A 27,929-nucleotide genomic window follows, 5' to 3' on the forward strand; every position below is an offset into this window, starting at 1 on the left:
TCATACTCAACATGGTTGCTGATTGTGGAGTGAGAATGGTTTCAGTGAGCAGCTCTTTGGAAGCAATGTTGTCTAACACAACATTAAATGCACTTAAAGGACACTCTTACCTAGTGCAGAGCTGCTTGGAGATAGGCTGGCTTGGAAGGACTGAGGGTGTATCTGTCTGTCTGTCTGTCTTTGGGTCTGTGCAGTCATGGCATACTGTCATACAGGAAGGGGTAAGAGACAACCTCTACCACTTGCACAGCATTCATGTTGGCTCAGCCTTCTGATTTTGTCAGTGAGTCTTATCACAGGCCTGATAGTTGAAAATTGGTTTGGTTGATCTTTCCCTAGGTTGAATTTAAACGCAGCAACTTGGTTGAATGCTCCATCTTAAAAGGGATCCAAACAGTGTAGGAGAGCTGGACATTTTGGGAGCTTGTTATTTCAAGCATTGATGTCCGTAACAGTAGATGTCTGTCCTACTGATGCGGCGTCCCAACGTGGTAAGTTTGACTGTAGAACATGGAGTGCATGGCTCTGTGTGGTGCTGGCAGAATTGTTCTCTGCTAGTTCTCTTAGCAGTAGCCAAGCTTTTACTGTGTAGAAGAGCTGAACCATCAGTTTGGAGGAGTGAGGAGGGAAGAAGCCAGAGAGCCACAAGCACTGCCTAGAGCAGGCAGTACTGCTGCCAAAGAGAGAACAACCGTGACCGCGAGCAATTATCCCGGTTCAGCAGCTGCCTAAAGAGGTCGGGAGGAGAGACTGCGCTGTGTGCTTGGCATGCACTAAAGTTGTTCTGCTGTTGTAGCCCTGCACGGGGAAAAGACAGAAGGTAAAGAGCTGAAGTTCCCCATGGCTGTTAGCATAAACATATGCACATGGACATGCTTCATGCTTGGTAACTTATATCCCTGTTGCCCTCTTTCAAATGATCTGTGTAATACTGAAAATGAGATAACAGTAAATAAAATTCTCAGCCTGTTTTGCAACTGTCAGTAAACAAATGTCTCCATTTTGTGTTATGTGAACACGTTTGGTTATTAGATGTTTGCTGCAGTCCTGTTGCTTGATGCTCTTTGTATGTCTCTCCTTTTGGGATGAGCACATACGAATTTTCTCTCCTAATTACAAATTGCATTGCTTGAGCTAGTTTAGTCATTATAGGAGTGGCCATTACTTCATTAATGTGTGAAAAGAAAGAAAGATCCAACTCACTGGACTTATGCTGGTCACAAGTATTTTGAGGGCAGGTGGCTTTACACGTAAAATTTGAATATACTATATACTTTATGCTCAAAACATGACACTTCTTCCTTAGTTGACTTACTGTGAGAACAACCTCTAGATCTGGCTCTTTGACATAAAAGAGAAATGGAAAATTTTATCCAACTTATTTGTGTTATATTGAATTCCATCAGATTTTATTGGCATTCTTTCATTTTTCAATTTTCAGGAAAGTAGTTCATTTAAAATTTAATTTTGAGATATGGTTTCTTGATGCTGGTTCAGTATTGCAGCCTGTTCTATTTGAAGTATGCCTCTGGTACATGGCCCAATACATCATGGTGTCATGCCATGAGGGGAGAGGATGTTTGGAGATTCAAGAGGAGGCACAGGCCCTTCTGTACATTTTCATGTTTGTTTGGGCTCTTGTTAATATCAGCCATTCAATTTCCAATGCCGGTCTTGGGGGTTTTTGTTCTTTAAGTTGAGAAAACACATCAATATTTGTGATTCTAAAACATTTTGGAACAGAATTGGCACATTTGTTTGCTAGTATATTCTAGGAAAATTGCATAGGCATTGCATGATGAAAACAACTGATTTTGCCTCTGGGTATTCCATTTTATTTACATCAAGAAGGGGAATTGTGATGTGCTAATGAAGGGCATGCTATTTGTGTGAACTGTTTCCTTATTTGTCTTTCAGTCTGGTGTTTCCCTGCTATTTTGGTTCTCTCTGGCATTTATATATGGTCAGTTTAACAGTTTCCTTCAACAGTGTTTGAGGTTTTGCACGTTCTTTTTGGTGCTTTCTCTTGTATTTCCCTTTAAAAGAAACTTCTGTCTGTCTACAGATAGTTTTGCAGCTTTGCTCAAGCTGCAAGGTCACAAATTCTGTACATTCAGGTGAACTGTAACTTTGTGTTTAATCTGGATCCGGTTTTGACTTTGCTTTAGACATGGTTCGTGCTTTACTTTCGTAATAAAGTCTTGCTGGCTGTTTCTCTGCAAGTACACTGTGTTCCTTTGTATTTGCTGTGGATGTAGGCTACAACTAACACAATAAGAAAAAAGGGTTTTTGTCAATGTTTATATAAGGCGTGGTTTATTTTTCCGCACTGGATGTGTTGTTAAATAATAAGTGCTATAGCACAGTGCTACTTCTAGTTAAGTTTATAAAAGAATATACATCACTTGAAGGACCAGGTGGGCTTTTTTTTCCCCTAAACTGTTGCATGGAGAGTACTGTTCAGTATATAATGTGGTAGACTGCAGTGTGTGTTCTTTAGAAGAAGAGATAGATATGATATTCTGGTGGCATGTGTTTAATGGGTTCTGGGGATGTGAGAGTGAGTTATGGTTTGTGGACATCTATGTATTAAAAGAATTGAAGTAGTTCTGGAACTGCATTTTTCCTCCCCTTGGGTAGAACAGCCTGCACTTGTGAGGGCAGAAGGGGGCAGGTACCTTAGCATGGCACAAGAAACAATGATTCCTCCTGCGTATTATCTATAGCTTTGGTTTTGTTTTGCCTCATACTTGGTTTGATGTGGGGGGCTTTGGGGCTGCCTTCCTGCTTTGGTGGCTAGCTTCTCCACACAGGCTGGGTCTGGCTTTGCCACCAGCTGGAGGAAGAGGGATGTGCAATTACAAGTTGGCTGACCACTGCTTAAAAGGAGAGGTAAATGCTGAAAAAACAGGGCTGCCTCCTGTCTGGCTTAGCAAAATGAGGCCAGATGGGTATTTCAGTCAAACAAAACACGTTCCTCAGAATGATTTAAAGCACAGTCTGAAGCTGTATGTGCAGGGTGGGGAAGAGGTTTGTGATGAGCAGATTATTTCATCCAGCATCTGCGAGAGATGGGATCTCCCACTCTCTTCTGTGTTTTTTTGTTTTGTGCTTAAGGAAGGTGACTTTCAAGTACGGCACTGTGCTTCCTGTCCTGCCGCGGTGACGGCTGCGGTCCTCTCTGGTGGTGGACTGCTGCCGGTTGCCATGGTAATAAAAGACCTCCCCAGCCAAGGCAACGCTCCATTGCTCCATCGCTGTGTCTTCCCTGGGAATTGGCTGCAGCAGCAGAGACGTCTTTCCCTGCTGGGGAGCCAGGCTGCCTTTGAGTATCCCATGGGTGATTGAAATGTACTAACCCTACCTGACGCGATCAGGGGTTATAGGATCAAGGTGTTTATTTTTAGTCTGAAAGCATATTCATTCAATATCATGGCATATTGAAATACATCTCTGCTCTCATGTGGAAAAACACCCATTCCTGGAGTAGTGTGTTTCTTCTGCTTAGCAGGGATGCTTTCCCCTCACCTGTTCCCACGTCAGAGCACAAGTACCACACTGGACTTTCTTAGCTAGATCAATCAAATGCTGTATATATCGTTATTCTCTTGCTTTGTAAGTAACATTTCAGTACTCTATGAGCAAGTATAAAGACCGTTCTTACATAAGCCACTTCAGTTGAGCTTGTCGACTTCAATATTCCTTTCTGAACTCATTTGCTGCTCTTCAACTTCAGTGACTTCAGCAGCATTTCTGATGCACAGGCTGGTAAGGGAGGTTCACATCTGAAATGCCCAAGTACTGCAGTGAGGGGCAGCAGCTGGCAGCACTCCCTTGCATGTTGCTGTTTTTGTGATGTGGCCTTTCCGTCAGAGGATAGTCCTGGTTAGCACATGGTCCACATATCCATTGGTAGGAAGGGAAACTGAAAGCTGCTTCTCTCTACAGACAAAACATGTCCTGGGTTTCAAAGCTGTTACTTTCTCTCACTCTCTCTGCGCACATAGGAATGTTGCACCATCAAGTTTGATTCTTACAACTTTTTTACCTCATTTCGCCTTCTCTGGGTGCAGTCACAATATATAAAGCAAACAATGAAGGGAATCTTCAGTAGGCTTTGTTTGAAAAGCTTTTATAATATTTTATTTTAAATCCTTGCCTCTGTGTGAATAAAATGTAATTAAAGCAAGAGATGCATAGTAAATGGCGCCAATTCAGAAAATACATTAGCTATATATCATGAAAGTTTTTATTTCTGAAAGCTCTAACTTTGTAAAAATATGGGAAAGCAATGGAAATAGAAGCCTGGTTGCACTGTAAGTAGTGCAGAAGTATTTTAGTAACTCTAGGACTAATGAGCAGAACATATTTTATTTCTTTTAGTTTTTTTCAAGTGGCATTAGTATTCCAAACAGCAAAATCCCTGGCTGGAGAATTGTAGAAATGATGATTGCTCATTAGCAAATAGAATACAGATGTTCTGTTCAGTTTGCCTGAGTGCTTCACATAAACACCTTGGGGAGTGACTGGCACAGAGTACAAAACTTGATAGCTTAACAGTGTGCTAAACACTTCGGAGCTGGCAATAGAGGCAGAAGCGTACCATGTAATTTTGTAAAATTTCATGTAATTTTTAATCATTTGTAGTGTTTGTGTAACGTGACAACTTTCATGTGGAAAGTGCGGGGGGAGAGGTGTTTCTACAGGCCTGTAATCAACACCAGAAACTAGAGTTGGGTCAACTCTTTGGAGGTCTGTTTGTGTCTTTTTGGTTGGCTTTCTACCTTCTGCTTTCAAAGGAGCAAATTTCCATCCCCCCTTGACGTCTGTGAATCTCATATCAGTTGTACATTTTTTTATTTGCCTGACCAGTTGCCCAGAATTTCTTGGGCCTCTGAAATGGCATCTTTTTGGTACTTTTCTCCTACATCTTCACGTCTCAGCTCCCTTTCTTTGGTTCTTCCATCCTCACCCCCACAACAATAATCCCAACAACGTTTTTATCATTTTAATTAATTTCTAATCATATATGTGCAGCAATCGTTTTCAAGGCTATATTAAATAAAGACTGGATTAATAACGCATGATTAAGAGCTTTCTGATGGTTATGTGTTATATCCCATCATGTTGCTAAATTCAATTTTCTGCCAATGCCAGCGGTGCTTAGGGAACAGCTGAAAGGGTAGATGCCCCATCTCTGCTCAAAGAGCCAAGTGAGTTAAGCTTTCCTGTGTCCCTTGCTCTTGGATTCTGCTCCATGCAGGATTTTTTAAGAGAGAGTTCCCTTTGAGTGAAGATGCAGGGAATTGTTTGGGTTTTAAAACTCATTTAAGAAATTATGAATCTTAGGCATGCAATTGGGTGGACTTCTAAAGGAAAGAGATTCCTAGCTGTGATGTTACTTTGGCCTCTTGCCATGATGTGCGTTTGTGTTGTACTTGTTCAGTTGCCAGAGCCAGCCTGGGAAGAAGCAGAATGAATTTTGAAAGTTTCAAAATGCATTTATTTTTTTAAAGAACATGTTGGTTCCAATGGGTTCTTTTGGGCTGTTTTGATTGGTTGGTTGGTTGGTTGGGTTGGGGTTGGGGTTGGGGTTGTTTTGCTGGTTTTGTTGGGAATTTTTTGTGTTAGTTTTGTTTGGTGTTTTCACATTGGGTAAGAAGTCTTCAAATTGCTGCCATAAAGGCGGGGAGCAAAACTGTGCTTCAAAGCACTATCTATTTCAGACTACAGCTGAACTACCATAAGCCTGACTGCCTGCTGCAGCTGTGCTGCAAAATCATTATGCATTAGTACATTCTTGGCAAGCAGTTATTAAAAAATAATTTTGTGGGGGCTTATTAGACCATTTAAGGTAGCTTTTCCACCTTAGTGGAAAAGTTCTCAAAGTATTAAACAGTGCTAGTGCTAGAAATTGATCACATGATACAAGTTAGAAGAAGGCATTGGGCACCCAGAGAGCTGGTTACAGCCTCAGGGTTTGTTCTTGTGAGTTCCCACCGCCCATTTTGAGCAAACACTCGAAACTAAATGGAGCTTACTGGCGTTAGTTTGCCCTGCTGAGTTGAAAACAATCTGTCTGAATGTAAAAAACCATAGTAGGTATCAAAGTTATACCACTTCTAGAGGCAGAATCAAATTAAAATGAATGGAAACAAGTTGGATCAGCATGAAGTGAAGCTGTCTGTAAAGAGTACCTTGCATTTCTGTATCTTTTCACAGCCGTAATTGAGAGAAGAATATCGGGCAACTTCACTTACAAAGCTGCTGTTTGCTTCCTCCTATTGCCCTAAAGCAAACAAAACAGGCAGGCTTCCAATTTGGAATTTATTGAATGAACCCAAATCACTTATGTGGTGTTTTTAGCTGTAGTGGCAGCAAGGCAAAATAGGTGTGAAAATATTAGCCAAACAAAAAGGCAAAAACCTTGGCCCTCTTTTAAGGGTTTGGAAACCCATTCAGGAGTTCATCAGTTATTTGGGCTGCAGGGTAAAGGCATGTTGGAAGAAGCAAGCTAAAAGTAAAATGCCTCAGCTGTGAGTTGTGTAAGAATACTTGGGATAAAAATTTCAGTTCTAGTGTTAGCTCTTCCTTTCTGTTTCTGTTTCATTGCACCTTCAGTAAGTATTGAAAATCACATTAACAAATAACAAGGGTGTGAAGGAAAGCACGTTAAAAAAGAAAATTAATGACTGTATTAGCTTAATGACTGAGAAACTGTCCTGTATTGCAAAGAAGGTATATCCAAAACAGGTGTTAGTGGGGACATAAGGTTTCGTATTCAATCACATTTTAAAAATCTGAGAAATTGTAGAGTTCAGGCCAACTACAGCAGTTATTGTCAGCCAAGACACATGCAGTAAGAGGCAGTCTTTACCTCAGAAAGCTTGCAGAGTGAGTACACCAGCCAGGCAGCCTATGCAAAGGAGAAGAATTAAGCGTCATCCATTTGGAAAGGAGGATGAAACACATTACCTGAAACCACAGTGTCTGCTTGGAAATAGGATGTGAATTTGAGGCTGTGATACTCCCAATGTTTTTCTGGCACAGGTTTATGTCTAGTCCTGTTGGTCTTGGTAGACCTAGATACTGGTGAAGAATAATTGTTCCCATATATCTTACTGTAGGGTTCATCCTTGAATAGGGATCCAGGGTTTAACAGAGTATCCAGATGGATTGAGCCTTTCCATCACTGCCAGGAGGTCTGATGTACTTTACTCTGAAATTGATAAATGGAGTGGTAGAGAACTGTTCCTGTGATATGAATTATTCCCACTGTTATTAAATAATAAACATGACCACAGCGACCTACTCACTCTCTAAACTGGATTCCTTCTGTGGTTTAATCTTGGTAATGGCTTCATATTTGAACTACAAAATGTCATGGGTGAGCTGTGGGCTTCTGAAGACAGGGCAGCAGAAGGAAGGTGGTGGATTGATACCATATCATGTGTATCATCAACGAAGGTAGTAAAAAGCCTCAGGAAATTACATTTCTTAAATAATGCAATCAGAATTGCACTTAGACAGAGAAGATTGCTTTGTATTTACTAGCTGTGTTTACTGCATTTTCTAATGTGCCTAAGGAAACTTCAGGAAGTGGAAAATGGAGTTCTAGACCTGAATCTGTACAGTTACTTTTGGGAATAACACAGAAAAATGAGCGAGCTTGACTTGCTACACAGCAGATGCCAGGGTTATATGATGTGGAAGGAATTTTTTACTTTTAAACCCTTTCATGATGACATGCAGGGGAGAGGAAGGAGGGGCTGACATAAATGCCCTTAGGTTTTTTAACCTCTTCAGTGCTCTGAATCCAGAGATAGCAGTTGATTCATGTAAACACAGCCTGTCTTCATAGGTGGACTCTACCAAAACAATAATTAAATACAGTGTATGTTTCTGGATTAGAGCTAAATGGGAACAGAAAATAATACTATTTATTCTGTGGTTTAAGGCCACACTGCTATAAACAGAAAATGCTACAAGTGGAGAGAACTGAATTTGCATGAATATAGATGGAAAGTACAGTGTGTCTTTTTTGGTATCTATGTATTATTTAAAACAAGTTTAGCAGAGTATAAAGCTTTTGATTATAGTCAGCTTGTGTGTTCTGCTACATTGTGCAGCATCTCAAAATAAAATGGACCAGCAGTTGTTTACAAAAGCTAAAGACTTTCAAGACCAAGCTCATGGGAGGAGCAGATGGTATTTGGGCATTGTGTTGTAGTCTTGCAATCCACTCAGTGCAGTGTTGGGCTGATTCATGGAGTTCCATTTGCATAGGCATCCTAGTGAGCGTTTGAATGAACTTGTCTTTTGTGCTGTCTTCAGTAAATGCCATTGACTGCTGCTATATTTAAAGAAAGTGACAAGAGTGTATCATAGCCTTTATTGAAATGAACCAGTGTCCTTTGCAAGCAATGATCCTTCTGTTCAGGAGAGCTTTTCTGTATTAGCTGTGATAAGGTGAGGAAGCCATTCAGGTAAGGTTCAGCTGCAGGTGTTTGGGATGGGATCACAGAGGACTGTTGATCCCCCATGGAGTGCAGACAGCCCAGGTGTGCTTCTGAAGGGCAGTGTGCTGCCTTGGTACCACATGTCAGTCCAGGATCTGCTTCATTGTGCAACTAAAACTCCTGCAAACAGAAGTGTTCCCACTGCCCTGCAGGCAGGGTGCTGCCCCCCACCACCTCCCCTTCCCACACAGTGTGTTGGGGTGCTTGAAAGTTTCAGTTGGACAGGAGGGGAATGTTTTCTTCTGTAATTTAAAGGGGTTGAAAATACTTTCTTGCCAAAGGGAGAAAAAGGGAAGGAGGGTGGTGGGCTACGGTAAAGGGGGCACAATGTGAAACCTCAGGTGACAAGATCTTTGTGGGGTTTCTCTTTTAGGCACTAATAAACCTCAGGATGATTTAATATTCAAAACCTGTTGAACCTGTTGGCAAGAACAGAGCCCGGGATCCTCATTGCAGAGGGTTTGTTTGTTGCTACTGACTGCATTTCAATTGCCTAGTGATAGTGTTTGTTTTCTTGGAATTTGCTTTCTTGTGCAATGTTCCAGCAGTCCTGACTGCAGCCCTGCAGAGGTGGAGTTGCTGTGGGCCAAGGTACGGCAGGGCTGCAGGCGCCCCACAAGCCCAGCCCTGCTGCCAGGAGGGTAACAGCAGAGAAGTGTCGTGGCTTCAAAAGGGCTGAACGTGAGAAACGGGGGGAAACTGCAGTTGCTTCCTACTCCCACTGGCAGGCATGGTTGGCATTAAACCCGTTGCTTTTATAGGAACAGGCTGACCTACTTATTAAGGCATTGTATTTCAGTGTTCAGCTATGGCTCTCTGCCCCAGAAGGGTTGTGTTTCCAACCCAGCGATGTCCCAGCCTTCTGGGAAGACTTGGACAAGGCATATTGATGTGTCTGTCCGGTGTGGGGAGCTCTGGTACCACAGCAATGGGCACCACATCTTATCCCCATGGAAAAAGGGGAAAAGCCTGCTGAAAGAACTGATATATGCCCATGAGGAACAGTAAAATACAAATAAAATCGGAGAGGATGATATTTAAATGTTACAAAAGGTTTTGACAAGGAGTGTGTTTTTGATTGCATTCTGTGGGGTAGAATAGCAAGCCATTTGCAGCAATAGCTGTGGGTATGCTTGGGGTATCTTAAAGGAACACTTTTGCCAGCTTGTGAAATCCGGAAGTGATTGTAGTTAGCTGCCCTTCCCTAGCCACAATCGTAAAGCACGGGGAAGGGTTGGCTTGTGAAGAACAGATACAAATCAGCAAGCTGGGAGACCACCAAACGTCTCTGTGGGGTCAGGGTGGAGCTTCCTCTGCATGTGGTCAACTATGGCTCTGTGTTTATGTCAGATTTGTGCATCTCATGTCATGGAGATGATGGCATCAGCCATCATGGGAAGCAGTCCTGCAGTTCTTTCCAACCAGAGCTTTAGACTATTATAGCAAATCCAGATTTCTGTGAGCAGCTGTCAAAAGTGTAGTGGTGGATAAGTTGAGACAGCACTAAAAAATGTCCTTTCTGCATCAGACCATTATTTCTGCCTCTGCTCTGGGAGCTTTTCATTTTTTCAGAGCTGCTGGGTGTCATGTTGCTACACCAGCAAGAAGTATCTGCACCATCCACCTGTAACAGTGAACTTAGATTCTCTCTGCTGCTCTTACTGGAATACATACACTTACATGACTTTAGAATAAAAAACTGATTTGCTGCTCTGACAGGACCTCCCCAGTTATTAAAAAAAATTTTTCTGCTGTTTTTTATAGAGGCTCTTACGAATATATCTGTTAAGTTTCCATCGTGGAAAACTGAAATAGTTGTCCAAATAGTCAAAGCTTTCCGAGAGATTTCCTCCAGTTTTGCCCCTGAAAAGCTGTGATGTCCTTCAGTATTTGCCATGTAGGCTTGGCTTTGAGAACCATGGAAGGAGGAGTTCTTGTAGACATGCTCCACCAGAGTGTTATCACAGATTTTGCAAAATGCACTTTTCTGCCTTTTGTGCTTTTTCTCCAGTACCTTGTACTTACATGCATGTCTCTTTTTCTTTAATGTACACATACACCCTTGTCAAACTACTTAATCTAAAAGTTTTGAAAGAAAAGAGAGAATTTCTGTGTTTAAATTCTTGGGAGGCAGTCTGCTATCATAACGATAGAGCTGTAGGATTATTACCCAGAGATACAAAATGACAGACATCATAGTTAATACTCATCAGCATCCTTTCTAGCAATCTCAAAGCAGTCCCATCAGTAAAAAGCCTAAGCAAGCTGTGCTGCATTATCATGATTGAAGGCCAGATCAGATTTGATGTTGCTGCCTGACATGAGTAGAAAATAAAGTTTTCCCACTTCTAAAACTAACTTTATAAATACACTCTTTGTTACATTGCAAATACATCTTCACACTTCTATTAAAATACCCACTAGTGACATGAAAACCAACCTCAAACACGTTCCCAGATACTTTGCCTTGAAAATAAAAGGAAGGGAGCTGCTTACCTTCATCTCTGGTAAAGGAAGATGTAGCTCACTGCATACCCAGCACTAAGAGTTTGCGGGTTTATGAATTCCATTCCAGGCTCTTTCCAGCGAATATCAGGTCTAGCAACACTGATTTTTAATCAGGCATAATTACCACTCTGAGTCTTCTTTGAAACAAGTGACTGTAAAGCCATTTTAAGGCTTTACACTGTTTTCCTTAACTGTATTATAGTGTACAATAGCACTTTTTTTTCTACTCTAAGGAGTCCTGTAACTATCAGATCTGTAACTTCACTGGAATTTCACTGACAATTTTGCATAAAATAGAAACATCTTCATCGATATATTTCCAAAGGAACAATATTTGTGGCTTTTATAACAAAAGCCTTGCAATTGTACAGTGTATCTCCATTAGCATTTGTTGTACTGGATGAAATGTTGTACCAGATTTATGAATAATTGTTTCTAAATCAGGGCATCAGGTATTTGAAAGGGGAAAAGGATCCCTATAATGTTTTCAGTTCTGTTCCTGACTCTGTGCAGGACAGCTGTTTGCTGTAAATGATGGCACTAAAATGAAAAATAAATCAAAAGTTTTTTTTCTTTTTGCATTTGCTTTTCTGGGGGTTTGCCACCCTTTCCCTTTGAGATTTCCTTATACCCTGCTGGAGACAGGAAGGAGAGAAGCAGGGAGATTTGGAGTAGGAAGGGAAATCTTCAACAGGCACACTGGGAAGCTTAGCAACTTTTCACCTTCTGGAGGAGAGGTGCATTGGGAGGGCCTCTGTACAGAGGGCTAGTGGGTTGATGGGTCCATGTGGCACTTCCAGGAGAGGGCAGGCAGTCACTGAAGATGAGTACACAGAGATGGGAAGGGGACAAGGCAAATGTGTTCTCTCTGGTTTGTTTTGTAGTAATCAATCTGATTACCCAACATTATTAAGATTCGTTTTCCCAGACAGCCCATGTTTTGCTCTCAACAGACACTCAGATCTGATGCACGGATCATGGTAGTAAGTTGATTTTGCGCTGGCAGAGGTAGTATGAACTGTGTGCTGTATGTATATGAAGTAGAACTCCCTGAAAGGCCAGAGAGGTGCCTTTGTGCTGCACTGACAAGATTGCAGAAACTGCTGCTTAAAATCAGTAAACCAGCTCTCACTAGAGTTTGTTGGAATTCTGGAGTACAAAAGGAAATGGGGAGCTTCTTCTCTATTTGGTTATAAACACAAAGTTGACAAGATGACTAAATACTTAATACAAGCAAGCTCCCTGTTTCTTCATGGCAACTTTTGCCTTGCCACCCACTTGCTGGGAGCAAGGACTGTTCCTTCCCACCAGAGACATGGCTGCCTGCTATCAGGAGCTGTGTTTGGTGGGCTGCAAGGAAATGAGATCTAGCACCGTTAAAAGGTGTTTTCTTCTCTGGCCTTGTTGTATGCCCATGAGAATTGTGCAGAACATGCTTACGATTCTTGTTAATGAAACACTCGTCCGTTACGAAACTGTCCTGAGCTACAGCTGAGCTGCCCAGCTGTTCTAGCTGGGGGCTGAGCCCTGCAGGATGCTGGTACTCTGATCCTCTTCCACGGATGCTACTCATTCTCTGGCTTAAATATACATATAAGTGTTTTTCCTGGATTACAGAGACAGCTCTCACTACTTTCTGGATAAAGCTTCATTTATTTAGTTTTTAAATTTTTTCTTAATGTCCCACAACTCATTTTAGGCATGGCTTGTACACATGATCAGTTGGGTCCTTGTTCAGCATAAAGAGAAGGGGATGAGAGCCTCTTAGTTTACTCACTCCATTTTTTGCAATAAATACTCTTTACATCTTTCAGCTGATGAGCTGAGTCTGCAAAAGAATTCTGCTTGTGTTCTGCCCATTTCTTACTACTTTGGTAACCTTACCTGTCAGCTAGTGGCCATTCAGAATTCAAGGAGTGTGAACACAATCATTCATAGCAAATCAGAGGTTGGCAGAAGTGGAATCCTGTGTGTCTCCTTCATTTTAATTAAATTAATCAAAATGTAATAGATAATAGTAAAAAGTTATTTCAACCATTTTGGCTAGAAAGGAGCTACATGATAGTTTAGCAAGTTAGAAGCATCCAAGAGGGACTGTAAATGTGACTTAGCAGCAAAGTCTTGTCTTAGTGCTTTCTCTTTAGACTCTCAAATCAATTACTCTTGCCACATTTCAGTTCATAACATTTCATATTTCCTCTGCTTTTAAAATGGTTAAGTAAAAATGCCAGTGATGACAATATTGAATTTACATGTTTGCTAGTATATAGTATAGATGGTGCTAAATTAACATTACCAAAGTGCTTAGTGGAATATCTGACATGCATATGCAACTGAATTCAAGAAAAATGTAGGTGAAAACAATTTTGATAGGTTTTTTCAGGTTTGCAGCATATCTTCTATAAAATCTCTTCCATTAAGTATGGAAGTAAGAAACAAAAAAACTTTGATAATTAGGAAGCAATGTTTAGTCTAAACAAATGGTGTTGCAGTTCTTTTAAATAATTCCTATTCTTATGTATGCTGTTTAAGCTAAGTTAAAGCCCCAGCCTAAGGCTGGCTCATTTCTCTGTGAAGTCTCTTCAGTGTTCAGCCTGTGCTCACCCTGTTGCTTTGATCAGAAGCTTTCGCTAAAACAAGCTAATGTGGTTTCACAATATTGACTGTTGTAATTTGAAAGTAATTCTGCTACTCCATGGATTCTCTTGTAGACATCAGCAGTTAGACTGTCAGGATCTTCAAAGCCTATTTTTGTTTTCATGTTTCATGATAACAATCCTTCAAAAATGGCATTGAATATTTCCTGCACTGCCTTACCATTGGCCTGAGTCTCATCCCTCAGCCTGCTTGGGAAGCTCTCTGGAAAAAAAAGTCAGAAGGCCCTAAATACTAGATTTCTGCTCTTCTGTCATTTCCTTTATTTGAAAATGAAAGAGGTTTAAAAGGAGTATTGCAGGAAGAGCGGAACCAGTTTTGCAGATGGTGGCGGTGTTGCTGTCTTCCTCCATTGATTGCCCTCAGAGAAGCAGAAGAGCATCTTGTTCCAGCCATGTTGAACAGCACTCCCTGTGGAGAGTGCTCAGTCATCATCCACGTCAGAAGTCCTTAGGATCTCCATGGGGCTGGCTCGCAGTAATGCGAAATGATGACTGTCTAGTGCTCTGATGGAAAGTAGACCTTAGTCTGCTTCTGTGTGGGTAAGTTTGTGTCTAGTCCTGCTGGTGTTTGATAGGGATACAGTTGCAAAAGATTGGCAAGGGAGACAGAGTCGCCCCAGCAGGGTTTTCCAATGTTTTTAATAATGGATTTTCAAAACTAGTAATTTGATTTGTTGATTGATCAATTGATTGATGGATTATACTAATGACTGTTTGGTCTCAGTCTTAGGGAGAAGGGAAGTAAATGGTACAGACTGATTTTTCTTCTTTTGTAATATGCATGCTTGACTGGTACATAACTACAAACAGAAAGTAATCTCTTCTTTCAGGTGTGACTTTACTTGAGAATTAGCACTAGCACACCTTCATTTATCCACTGTCCTCCTGGGGAAAAAAATCACCTAATCTAGAATTGGAGGACATGCCTGGGCTGACTGTATGGCACGGAGTAGAGCCCCAGCAGACTCTGCCTTCCTGTCTACCTGCTAGTTTGTCATGCTTATCCTGGCTTTTTTTAACATACTTCTGGTGACAATTCTAGCTGTCCTGCCTTCATCCACACCTTGAAACCCAGGATTGTCCAGCATACACCAAAATGGGAGCTGTTGGGCTTGCAGCCAATTTTCCCAGCCTTTCCTAGGTTCACAGAGAAGTCCCTGTGCATAGACCTCCCTAAGCTGTGGGCTAGCATCCTTTCTCTCTGGTTCTCCCAGTTGCCCATGTACAAGGCTGTGCCTGCTGGCGCCTCTCTTCACCTTCCTGCCTGGATCCGCTCCACTGTCTTGCAGAGGAAAGCAGAAGAGGAAAGGTGAGAGTTTGAACACGAATGGAGTGAGTAGGCATGGAGTGCCATAGGAGAGGTGACATCACTTGCAAACCAGGTCTCACAGAGCTGGCCCACTGACTTTTCTTCATAAGTGCCATGGTTCCAGTGCTACTGGAGTAGCTCCTGGCCAACTCCTCTTCATTGCACCAGGAGTCTGCTTTAAATGCTTAAGGCTGCTGCCTGGGCTCAGGCTGGTACCATATGACAGCTGTGGGCTCACATCACCATTCCGCATTGGTATGAGGCTCCAGCTCAGCAATTGTCCCCTCCAAGTGCAGACAGCCACTGATCTTCAGGCATCCTGCCTGAGTTGAGCAGCTCAGGGCACATAGCATGCTGGAAACTGATAGGCATGGATTCTGTGTGTCCATAGCACAGCCCCTAAGCTTATTGCAAGTCAGCTTTGACATGAAGTGGTGCAAGGTCCAGTCCTGCAATGTCAGACATCATCCTGGTGCTTCTGCAGGTTTATGTAGATAAGCCTTTGTGCAAATAGACTGGCATAGTTTCTTCATGGCTGTGTTTTGTGCTCTTTCCCTCTCTGTCATAGAGTTTTGCAGAGAGCTTACCTGCCCTAGAGGAGCAGTTTGGAAGGCAGCTTCTGAAGAGTCCCTTCCCCTGGGTCGCATTGTGAGCTGCAACACTCTGTAACTACTTCTGAAAATTCACATGCAGACTTTTGCTTTGTTTCAGCTCCTGTTAGAAGAGTTTTCTAGAAGTGTTCTAGTTGCTAGTTTTGTCTTCAGCCGGTGTTGACTTAATAGTTCTTCTACCTTGCTTTTTTTACCCTTGTATCCCATGATTACCTCATATTGATAGTCTGACTTCCTCTCTGCCTTTGTTTTGCTTAACTGAGCAAGCCAAGCTCTCTGCTTTCTTCCCTAAAGTCAGTTTCCATGTTGGTTCCGTTGTCCAGCTTGTTTTTTTCCGGTTTTTGATATTATCTTCAAAGACTGCATCTTCTCTGCTTTTCTCCAGATACAGGTTTGATCTAGGTCTTGGCGCAGTGACTTGCAGAAACTGCAGCTTTCCCCAAGCTGAGGTCTAGAGTTCCTCGGTCCAGTCTGTTTTCCAGAGGTTCCACAGGAAGAATTTAATTCATCAGAACTTGCTCTTTCAAAATAATAGATCTTAAACAGAATTAGGCTTGCTGTTATCCTTCCCACTTAATCTAAACTGAATCGCTTCATGGTCCCCTGTTCCAAAGTCATCCTCATTATTTAAGATAAAGAGCCGAATAGAATCTATTCTAGTTCATTCAGCAACATGGATAAAGAAACTTTTCAGCTGTCACATCCAGGAATAACTGGTCTTACCATAGTTAATAGCATCTGTTCTCCAATCTGTACTGTGAAGTTGGTCTCCCTTGTTGAGTAATTCCCATTTCTTTAATGATGTAGAGCTCTGTCCAGGTCTATATCTGGTGTAAGAAGTCAAGAGCAGACCCAGAGTCTGTCTTAGCAATCTTCTTTGACCATCTGTCCACAGCATTTCCAAACATTTTCTTTTTCATTCTGTTTCCAAAGTATACTCTTTCTTTATTGCATAACAGTATCCTACCATATAAAACCTGTATTTCTTTTCTTTGAAAAGCACAGACCTTTTGACACCTGTTTCACTAATAATTGCTGTTCCACCCTGTTTGTGAATTTTCCTGTAATAGCACTAGTGCTTCGAGTTCCTCTTCCATTATGGCAGTCTGCCTGTGTTATTAGCACACAGCTATTTTAGCTGCTGGATTTTTTGCTCACCTTTTCTGCTCTTATTTTGGTTTTAGACTGCATTTGGCTCTTACACTATATTGGTTTTAGACTGCATTTGGCTCTTACACTATATACAGTGCTTTCACTGGCAGTGTCACATGCCTGACCCTTTTCTCATCATTAGTGGCAATTTTTTTTTCTTCAAATCCCTGAAATACCCTCTTCACTATTGTTTACATGTTTATCTGATATTTCCCCCTTTGCTTTCTGGATCCTAAAACCACTGGGGAGTTCATGTTCACCTTCCCAGGCCTTCCCTTGCTGTGTTCTTGATGTGGATTGTGCTGTGGTTGTTCCAACAGTTGGGATATTTGGGTGAAGCCCTGCTGAAGACTCACCTTGTAATGGAAGTATCCAGAAGCCACCTTTTCCTTCAGAACTATGGTGGCTGAGGCAGGAGGACTGGAGACACTTCCTCAAGGGTCACTCAGACTAAGGGAAATGCATTGGGTCTTTTCCACCTGGCATGTCCTGCACTTGCTGGACTGAAAGCGGTACTTGGTTCTCAAGGCCTGGTGGACACAAATGTGTTTTGAAATAGCAGTGAGAAGGAAATGAGCTTAGAAAAACACTGATATGGGACAATATGGAGTTTGATTACTTTGGTCTTAAATGGTCAGAGTTTTGTAAGGGACTTCCTCCTGGTCAGAATTTTATAGAGGACTTCTTCCTGCCAGCCATCCTCCCACTTTGCTGGAAGAAAAACCTATTGTTAGCAGCAGGGACATTATGAAAGCTTGAGCAATGATGACCTTGATGTCCCAGAGATAACACACATCTGCATAACTGGGTACAAAGAGCATGTGTGTTTATGTGTATGTGTATTCTTCAGTCAAAAAAAGTATGTTTGCAACCTGTAAGGTTGCAACGAGTTACAGCCCTCATAATCACATCTTCCACTGTAGAAGCTGAGGCTGCAGCAGTCAGTTCAGAAGATGGTTGAAATTCCTGATCACAAATTAGGTAAGTACATGATGGAACAGCAAATTGTTTCTCTCTTCTTTGCTAGTTCACTGGCTAGTGTTTTCTCTAGCTGATGTTTTCTGTTCAGTACTCCAAGCTGCACAGGCTGGATGAAGTCAAAAAACTTCACTGTTGCCTTTGTGATGGGTAAATTTTATATTCACATCCGTCTGCACTGAAAGTTAAGTAATGTGCATCAAAATGAAAAAATAATTTTAAAATACAGGAACAAAACCAAAGCAAAAATCTCCACCCTGTTTTTAAGCAGAGTATGTGCTTTAGTATGTCATCTTTATGTGTAAGATGTATATCTCATCTCTCTTTAGTCAGGTGTCTCTTAAAGTATTTTTATTTTGCACTGGTGGAATGACTATCAGTGTTGTGAGTCTGTCTTTAAAGAGTTAAATGATCTTAATCTTTACTCCTGAGATGGAAAGTTAGGGTGCTTTGGTTTCCTACAGCTTTCTAAATGGTAGATGAACCTCTTTGAGTTTGTGCATGTATAAGACCTTCTGTAACTCTTTCTACTATCATTCTTTTTATTAAAGCTAGTATTTTTAACAAGAAAATATTGTAACTGTTTGGTTTACAGTTTTTAATTTCTGATAAAATGGTATTGTTAGAGAATGGAAATCGTATGTGATGCTTCATGACAATACAAATGTAACAAAATAGAGGAGCAGGAAGGAGGTTTCTGTTACAAATATTCTGTATTTTTTAAAATTAGACCTCTCAGGATACTTGTGCCATAGCTTACTTGGCAGTGCTGGAAATGAACTTAAATAGGAAAAACTGTTAGTTCATTTAGACCTGTGCCTTTCTTCTTCTATGCTGCATACTAGATCCGTTTAAAGGAGTGGGAGATGCTCCACTGTGACTTTGCATTGCTAATGAAATTGCTTCCTCCTGGCCTCTATTGTATAACTTCCAGAATTCTCATGTGTGGTCTTTCATGCACTGTTGTTGAGATATGAATATAATTTCTTGTTTCTTCCTAAGATCTTGGTTCTGAATCCTACTGGTTTACTGTACACTTCCACAAGTATTCTGTTTATTTTAAGAGAACTTCTCAGCCTTATTTAAGTACTTCAGAAGTGGACTCAGTGGCATCCCACACCAAGGACTTTGACAGAGTTACAGTACTTACAATTCTCTTCAGGTATTTCTTTCTGTCCTACACATTGCAACTTTATTTTAACAGCTGTATTCCTATCCCATCATTAGGCAAAATAAATTAAAAATAAAAAAGGAAAAAAAAAAAGAAAAGAAAAAAGCAAATGGGAAAAAAAGCCTCCACTCTGTTCATTATTCTCTATGTTTTTGACCTGACTCATACCAAGGTTAACCATCATGATGTGGGAAGAGAAAAGGCACTTCTGTGAACAGATAAGTTAAACAGGGGCAAGCTGCTATTTTCTCTGTTGCAGTTTAATAAGCCTGAAGGTAAAAGATGGAAGACAGTGTTGCTTTTGCATCATTTTTCTGCTGATGAAAATTGAAAATATCAAAGAATAAAATCACTTTTAAAAGTGTAGGAATGGGCTATGCTAGAAAGTGAAGCAGGGAGTGGGTTAAAAGACTGATCTTGTAGACAAGAAATAATCGGAACTTCTGCCTTTTGAGTACAGTGGCACTAGGTTTTAGGCATTCCATCTACAGTAGGGACATATAAATGGGAAAAAGCAGTGGAGGATGCTGAGGCAGAAGTAGAATGGGCCAAAAACTAGCATACTGAATGGTAAAGTGAAATACTTGGCAAAAATAGTTCTATTCTAGATGTAGTAACTTTAAATTAAAAGAAGATCTTATAAATGCCTTCCTGATGAGATAACATGGCTGTGGTTGTAGTGTACAGATGGTGCAGTTTATTTACTAACTACATTTTTACTTCAGTTGGCAGTAACGTTTTTTTAATACCTAAATATACATCTTAAGTGCCTCTCTCTAGGCATCTGTGCTGGAAAATTCAGGCCGTGGTTGGTTTGAACTGCTTTAAGCTGCTATTTTCTTTAAAACCTTACAGTATGGCTGTAAAGATAAATATCCTCTAGTGAAACCGAGAGGGCACTATGTTATCCTAATTTTTATTTAATTGGAATGGGATGGATTTGAAGGGTTTGATGAAACCAGATCAAAGTTTGAAATAATATCAAAATAATATGAATTACTATAAATCACTTTCTCTCTCTGTGAAATGAACTTGGATCGGAGATCACAACATATAAAACAACAGCTGTCACATCTGGCTTTCTCAGGTACATGTTTGATTTTAATTATTTTTTGTGAATTCTGGAATAATGAGTCTGCTACCTGAGGGCTATCATCTGCATTGCTTGTATGTAATCTCATGCTAAATATTTCATGCCTACCATTTCTCCACTTCACATGTCTGTGCAAGACAGATTCTGATCTATACAGGTAACATGCAAAGCGAAATTTGGCTCAAAGTACATCTTGACAATATGCAAATATATAATTCCACAGAGTGATAAACTGTAGGTTAATTTTTCAGTGAAAGAACTAGGTGCTGTTTGCAGATTTGGTGTTCACTGTTGAACACTGCTGACAAGGGTCATGAATCTAAAATGCAGCAAACAGAACTGCTATGAGGTTCATACCTCATAGCAGTTGGTATTATCTTATATAATTGTTGGTTTTATCTTCATGAAAAGAAGTTTTGTGTTTGAAAGTGATGCTGGCAAAAACACCAGCAGGCTCACACTGCGAGGGGAGGTACTGCAGCTGTAGTAGAATTCCAGCCCCTTGATGGCTTTCATGCCTTACAAGTTCTTGTAAGTGCTTAAGGTTTCTTCCAGGTCCTTTCTGGTACCTTGTGATGGGCCCTTGGTGCATGAGGGACCAAGCACTGAAACTTCAGATTGTAGCAAAGTGTGTAGCTGGACAGCAGTTGTTCATCAGGAAGAACTAGGGCTGCTAGCAATTTCTGTCATTATTTTCTTGTCACTCTCCAGTTTTGCCTGTTTGAGACTTTGACATACTCTTACTTCTTTGTACAACACCCACAATCCTTACTTTTCTTCATTGTTCCTTCCTTCCCTCATTCACAGGGAAGGCTGGACATCCTCTGCTTTCCACTGGCAAAAAATTAACAGTTGATGTATGCAGTCAGTTCGCCATTTACTTCAATTAGCAAAAAAAGGAACCAGAATGCATTCATTTAAATACTTAATTTTCTATGTTCCAAAACTTTGTATGTAGTTATTTTTAACCTGGTTTCCTAGGGAAAGATGTTCCTGCAATCATATTTCACTAACCACCCACTGTTAATAACTTCAGGAGCCTTTGTGCTGATCACAGACTTCAGGTAAGGCAGAGATCCCAGTTCTGAAATCCACAGCTTCATAAACACAGGCCAGGTAGAAGGGACAGGATCCAGTTACCAGCTGGTGGGGATGCAGCAGTAAACAAGGTCAGCCCTTACTGCTACAAATGAGAGAATCCACATGGAAGAGACTTCAGAAGGATGGCAGCTGTGGGGAAAGGGCCAGGGTCAGCATGTGGGCACTGGTGGGAACCGTCAGCCAAAGCCAGAAGTGCCAGTCCCAGCAAAGGGCCCGTCACACGCTGCCTTTGGTGCTGCTCCTCATGGCTACTTCTTCGCTCTTCTTGACAATCTGCTCAGGAGAACGCCTCCAAATTGTGAAGGCAAATGCTGCAAAGGAACGTGCCAGCTTTTCAATCTGCCCTCAGTTGTTGCTTCTGCACCTCTTTGTGCGGGCTCAGACAGCTGCCCCTTGGCCCTTGTCTCACGTGTGCACCAGCCCCTCCTTTTTCTTTTTTCCTTAAAGTAGGAAAACCCAAAGCACATTTTCCTGAATCCTGCTGACACAACCCTTCGTGCAGGCCTCTAAGCTCTCTTAACCTCTGCCAGGGTATTATGGAATAGCTGTCTGGTTTCTTCAAGAACATACCAATAGAAACAGAGCTAGGCACTACAGCAGGCGTGGATGGACTTTAGACATGGCCACGCTTCGGGAGACAGCTGCTGCAGATGCAGTCCTGTGTTGTGAGCAGCTCATGTTCATGTCCTACGTCATTGCAGAAACACGGTGCTACCGTTAGTGGTCCAAAGGCTAAGAAAATGCACCTTTCAACAGAAACTGGTTGCATCAATTTTATCTCAAATCACAGAGTTTGTTGCACTAACAAAACCCAAAGTCATCAGGAAATACGCTTTTCCTAGTTGTGTTCTTTTATTCTTTCAGCAGAAAAATTAGCATTATACTGCAATGTCATCCAGCACAGGGGACCATATTTGAATGAAAACAAAACAAAATTTAAGAACAGCCAATAAATACTGAAGTTGGCTGTATGAATTATGATACACTAGATTCAACTTCTAACAATCTCCTGATTTTATGGTATAGAAAAGAGGGAAGATTTTTAGTTTGATTTGTCTTTATTTCTCAGGCTTCTTTGCTCTTTTCTCTTGCTTTTAAACATTAGATAGATTATTCTTCTTTAGTTTGACAGCACGCATTTGCTGTGTGGTATGTGGATCCAGTCTTGCAACATGGCACATATTTGGGAACTAAGCTGTTTGGAAATGGCACTTTCAGCATAGATTACTGCAGCAGGAAGGCTGCTTTTGAGGTATTTTCAGACTTGAAGATGAAACTAAGTTGATAACGCTGCTTTTTCTTTGGAAAATGTTGACCTGTCCAGAAGACACAGGCACCTTTTATAGTAAGTCTGCTGCTTCTGCTTCAGCTTTAGTTGGACACCTGCTACACTGTTTCTCTGTTTACTGTTTTAGGAATTAAATAATAGAGTAGAAGCCTTTAGAAGAGTGTTTGCGGCTATTCACAGAAAAGTGGTACATACTTAGACTAATAAAAAGTTCCTTTTTTAATTCACCAGTCAAGTGAATTTCTGTTTGGCTTAAGCAGATTTTGAAATCCTGTCTACGTCATTTGTATTGTTAATAAATTACAGGGCTTCATACCACATCACAGTCCTGGGTATAGATTTGAAATATATAAAGATCAAAAATACAGATATTTTTAACAGTGCTAAGTAATTTTCTGTCATAATAGCCCAAATAAAGTGCCATGAAGCTAATAGTAGTAAATTAATTTTTTTGGTATGTAATTTGTTATAAATACTGACAAGCTGAAAAAACCCCCAACCCCAAACAACAAATGCATACTCATTAGTCATTCAGTTTAGCAGCACAGAGGCAGCAGTCAGCCAGGGTGTGCGTTTTTATGTCTGCTTCAATTGCACACTTCATTTATTTGGACATGGCATAGGCGGCTTTCTCTGTCACACAGCATCACTGCACAATTAGCAAGTTGCGCCCCAGGGCAGCTGGGACGCTTTGCTGGGGCAGATGTTCTTTTCAGCTTATTCAGTGGCCGTTGTGGGGTTGTTTACTGTTGTCATAGCTACCTGCATTTCCATAGCAGCCGAGCTGTTGTGTGTGAAGCAAGTGAATATAGTTATAAAAGGATCATATTTTGTTCTGTCTCTATAACTTACCATCTGTCAGCTGACTGTTCATGATTGATTCAGAAACCAGTTTAAGAATAACAGCAGCCAGATGATCATTTTTGCTTATATTAAAGTGACAATGGATAAGGATGCAAATAACTTGATGCTTCGGTGAAATGCTAGTTTCTTTTTTTTTTCTTAATTGCAGCAGTTTGTCTTCCAACACTTTCTCAAACTTTACTGAAATCTTTCTTGACAAATAGAAATGACCAAGTGTCATCTTCTGTACTTGCTCAGGTGTTCCTTGTGCTTTCCTTCAGCTGTCAGCTCATCCCTCTGTGTTGCTTCCAAATTGTGATGTTGCACCTGCTTTCACAGAATCTTTGTAATGAAATCTAAATACTCTCCACAGAGTTAAACAGGGAATTGGTGAGGCTAAGAGCAGAGGTATCATGCATACACAAGCACAAGCAGTGCTCGGTGACATAGATCACTGCGCTCTGTTTAATAGTGGCAATGGGATACCATGTGAGTTTGGGGGTAAATTTAATGTGTAGTCAACGAGCCCTCTGAATAATGAACTCTCATACCTTTTCACTCGGAGATGTGGTCGAACCTATAGTTTAGCAATGGGGGTAAGAAGATTAGCCCAGTTGTAAATAATGTATTTATTGGTTGATTTTTCCAGATCCTGACATTGATGCTGCCACTGCCATGATGCTTTTGAATACTCCCCCTGAGATACAAGCAGGTTGTGAGTAGATATTTCTATAGCATATAGCAACATAGACGTGTAAAATTAATATTCTCTTTTATAAGTATATACAGCATACCAGAGAAAAAGGATTTAATAAAGAAATATAACTTCCCTTGCAGACCCTTGCACTTCCTTGACCCTTACATGAGTATAATTTTGTGGTTCATATTACATTCTTTGTTACATGAATAATATTAATCTGTGATCTCTAATGTAAAAGAGAGGTTATTGTTATTCATGACATACACTCAAATGAGTAACATACTATTATCCATACTGATAGAAAGACCTCGAGCAACAGCCAGGAGAAAGGCAGGGAGAGAAAGAGAGCAAGAGAGTGAAGGGTACGTGGCATATGGTTTTGTTTTCATTTTGTTTGGATTTGACTCCCTTCGTGTGAGTTACCACAGCCATCTGGATACTTTCCATTCACTTGGGCACTGTTTCAGCTTCTTCCTTGCACACATCCTGCCCGTTTTGCTTTTTTTTTTGCTCTGACTGATGCAAGGCAGTAAGCAGGCGACAGGGAGCAAAGAGAGGTCTCATTTCCTGCCAATACTGTCCTCCCTGTTCTGTGACCAGACCTAAGGTTTTGATGCTGTGTATTAACAGAGCACTGAAGAGGCCTGGACCCCCACTGTACTGGTCTGTGCAAATACTGCAGGAATCACCCTGCCTCACAGAGCTTGCAGTGAAGGTATTACAGGAATCCATAGTGGAGTACAGCTGCACAAAAACAGAGAATACAAGAAAACAAACATATCGCTAGTCAGCAAGCATGGCAGTAATGCCAAGTAACAGGCAGCTCTAAAAAATAAAGGCAGGAAGTTAAAATAGAAACCATTACCAAGACTGTCTAGCATCACTGCTATTGTTCTAGCCTGGGCAACCAACTCCAAATTCCAGGGGAAGCCTTGATTTGCACTTTGATACTCTGCCTGGGGAAGAGAGTCAATTACCATCAAAGCATTTCCCGTGCAGCTGAGGAAAGCTATTGTCAGCCTGCTTTGTGACCCTGCCAGAGGAATGCCTCTTGAGAAGCTTCTCTCAGGAGAGCGTGATGTACCAAGAAACTGTTCTAGAAAGAGAAGAGTGGTCCTTATCCTCCTCTCCTAAGCAGCTTTCAGGGACGGCGCGTGGTAAAAGGGTGAGCAATCTCCACTATGTGTCAGTAGGAAAAAGGAAAAATTTTATTGGGAAGAGGAGGTTACCCTTGGGCATAGTGGGAAGAATAAAATGAGACCATTTCCAAAGGGTTGCAGATTTAAAGAAGCCAGATTTGTGGGGTAGAGAAGAGGGGAAAAGGAATTGGTATACAGTCAAAGTGCAGGGGTAAAAGGGTATATGGGAGAAGGAAGGGGACGTAAGTAGTATGTGCATGGAAAAGGATGGAGAAAACACAGAGTAATATGAACTCCTGGAGGAACTGGAGAACAGGAAAGGATTGCAGACAAGAATGGGAGGAGATTCATAGTACTAAATGTGTACTAAACACGCTGCTGATTTTTGTCATGTGCACATGTTTGCCAACATTGCAGTGTGAGTGATTTGAAGACTTGTGCACTGTCATTTCATAGGTATCATAGTTTGATAGTTTTGGCCTATTACTATTATATGCTCTGAGGAAGGAAATTCTAGCCTCCTATGAGTTTGGCATATCCACCTTCCAGTGGGCTCTTGTGTGAGGATGTCAAAAGTGACAGGGAGATGAAAGCAGAAAGGTGACTCCTCATTCACACTGCTCCCTCCTTGATATCCATGAGTAGCAAGGCCTTCCTCTGTGCCCTTAAACTTAAATGCAGGGTCTGCTCAGAAGTTCACGAGTCTTTCTAGACACGGGTAGAATTGCCAGGAGGAAAGGCCAGAACTTTTTATCGTAACCTCAGAGGCCCTCTAAATTATGAAGGAGAAATATTTTGGCAGGGATGTGTGAATGGATACCTTGAAGAAGTAAATCAGCCTGTCCTATCAGTTGCAGTTGGGTCTCATGTGCCATGTTAGGAAAATCTTAGGTAACTTAAAGCAAATTAATTGCTACTTTACTTTTAAGAAACAATTGCATGAAAAACAATCACATTTAAAATTAGTTTTCAAGTAAAAGGCAGGTTGGCTATGAAAGTTTCACTGCAATGCTGAGCATCATCTGGAATTTCACAGTTCATTCTCTGTTCTGTCAGTGGCTGCAGTGGTCTGTAAATCAATCTGGGAATTACCAGGGCAGTAAATGTGCTGATACTATTTGATCCCTTGAAGTCTGAGAATTCTGTTCCTGGTATCAGACTGTGGTGTCAAGTGTGTGCGTAAGGGCTGCAAAATGCCCCATCTTCTGAAAACAAGATTTGGAGAGTGAAGGACATAGTTTGTAGTTTGGCCACAGGTGTTAATACCTGAATGGAAACCTCTTTTGATCTGAGAGTCTGGCTCTGAACATGCCACTTACTGACACAACAAGGAGTCAGCTGGAGGCAGAACCTGAGGTCATTTCACCTTATAACAACTTTACAACTCAGAAAATTTAAAACTCTGGTCCATTAAGACCTTTGCCTGTCCTACAGACATTTAACCATTGTAGTGACAAGTGGATACCTCCAAGGCAGATTGTGACAGAATATGGATTCATTTTCTGTGAATGGTTACGTGCATTGGCTTTTGAATTTGAAGACATCTTGGATTAAAAGCTGCTTTTCGAGTGGTGTAAAAACCCATGTTAATCTAGGGAGTGTGGGTGCTAAAAGCATCTTTAGATTGAAGTTAGCTCCAGCACTTATTCAAAGTCTTACTGGAATGTATACTGTTAATATGGTCTGTCAGAAGGGAATCCTATCCCAGTGGTACTAGAAAATCCAGAGTAAACTATTCCTGCTTTGTAACAGATTGATTAATTAGCTTTATGGTTTTAAATGACCATTTAAAATTCCACACCCATGTGTGAAACCCTGCCAGCAATCACAAATGAATTCTAAAATCAGCTTTTGCTTTTATATGAAATCTTGACGTGGTGTCTGAAAAACATTGCTTACCATTTACCCCAATTCCACCATTCTTTAGTTTTCATTCAAAGAAACAAAAAGGCATAGTAAAAGAGTAAAATACTGTTATTAGGATTATTTTGTGTTTGTGTGGGTTTTACTGTATAGACTCATAAAACTGATTGTTCGCATTGCTGCTAAAGGTTAGGAATATGCAATCATAGTTACAGTGTTAACATCAGAAATCAGTTTCTCAATTATTAACATTTTGCAGTATATTCACAGACCCCAATACTTACCGTATACTGTAACTAAAGGCAGAAGTTCAAAGTAGCCAGCTGTGTACAAGTTTCTACTGAAAACTGCAATCCAGCTGGCATGAGGAGTTAAAGCGTGAAAAATACTGTGATATGCTAAGAGAGAGCATGTAGGAACATAGATTTAATGCTTTCAGTTTATTTATACTTATTCAGTTTATACTTTCAGTTTCAGTTTATTGAAGTCCTTGGGTTTCATCAGGTTTCGTAGGTTTGTGTTTGAAAAGAAAGACCGATTGGAACACCTGTTTCCTTTAGATGCAGATATCACAATTTACAAATACTTGGGATTTTTATTAGAAGCCAGTTCATGCATATTAATTCCAAAATAAGTGACTTCCATTAAAAACTGTATCTGGACCTGCAGGGCACTGAGTACTGTCTGGGCCATCTTGGGCAAGTTGCATCAAATTTCTGGGCCTGTTTCCCTCATGTGAATCTGATTTGGAGAGAGGACAGAAGAAAACAGGATGATGAACAAATGGTAGAGCTCCGTTTAGAACTCATGGGTGCTAAATCAGTGAAGTCCATGAGGTAGTTTTGTACAGTTGCATTTTTGTACAAAAGACTTTCAGTACTTCAGTTCTTACCAATGTCTTGAAAGTTAATATTACTAGCTGTCATTCCAGCATAGTATTCCCTACTCCTAAGAGTGTGGCGTCCTGAGCATATCATTAAGTCTTGCCAAACTATGA

General features: G+C 40.9%; 1 protein-coding gene across 9 annotated transcripts in view; it reads left to right on the forward strand.

Moving 5' to 3' along the window:
• FOXN3 (forkhead box N3) overlaps positions 1 to 27,929 on the forward strand; it is a 212,444-nt gene that overhangs the window by 159,841 nt on the left and 24,674 nt on the right. For 6 of the 9 annotated variants that reach the window (XM_032113454.1, XM_032113453.1, XM_032113455.1 and 3 more), the window contains one exon: positions 23,880 to 23,945. The exons of 2 other annotated variants lie outside the window; for them this stretch is intronic. In XM_032113454.1, coding sequence (XP_031969345.1) covers positions 23,880 to 23,945 — 66 coding nt within the window. The remainder of the gene's footprint in view (positions 1 to 23,879; positions 23,946 to 27,929) is intronic. One more of the 9 variants, XM_032113458.1, reaches the window with a different exon arrangement.

This window comes from Corvus moneduloides, chromosome 6 (genome assembly GCF_009650955.1).
Source record: "Corvus moneduloides isolate bCorMon1 chromosome 6, bCorMon1.pri, whole genome shotgun sequence".
NCBI lineage: Eukaryota > Metazoa > Chordata > Aves > Passeriformes > Corvidae > Corvus > Corvus moneduloides.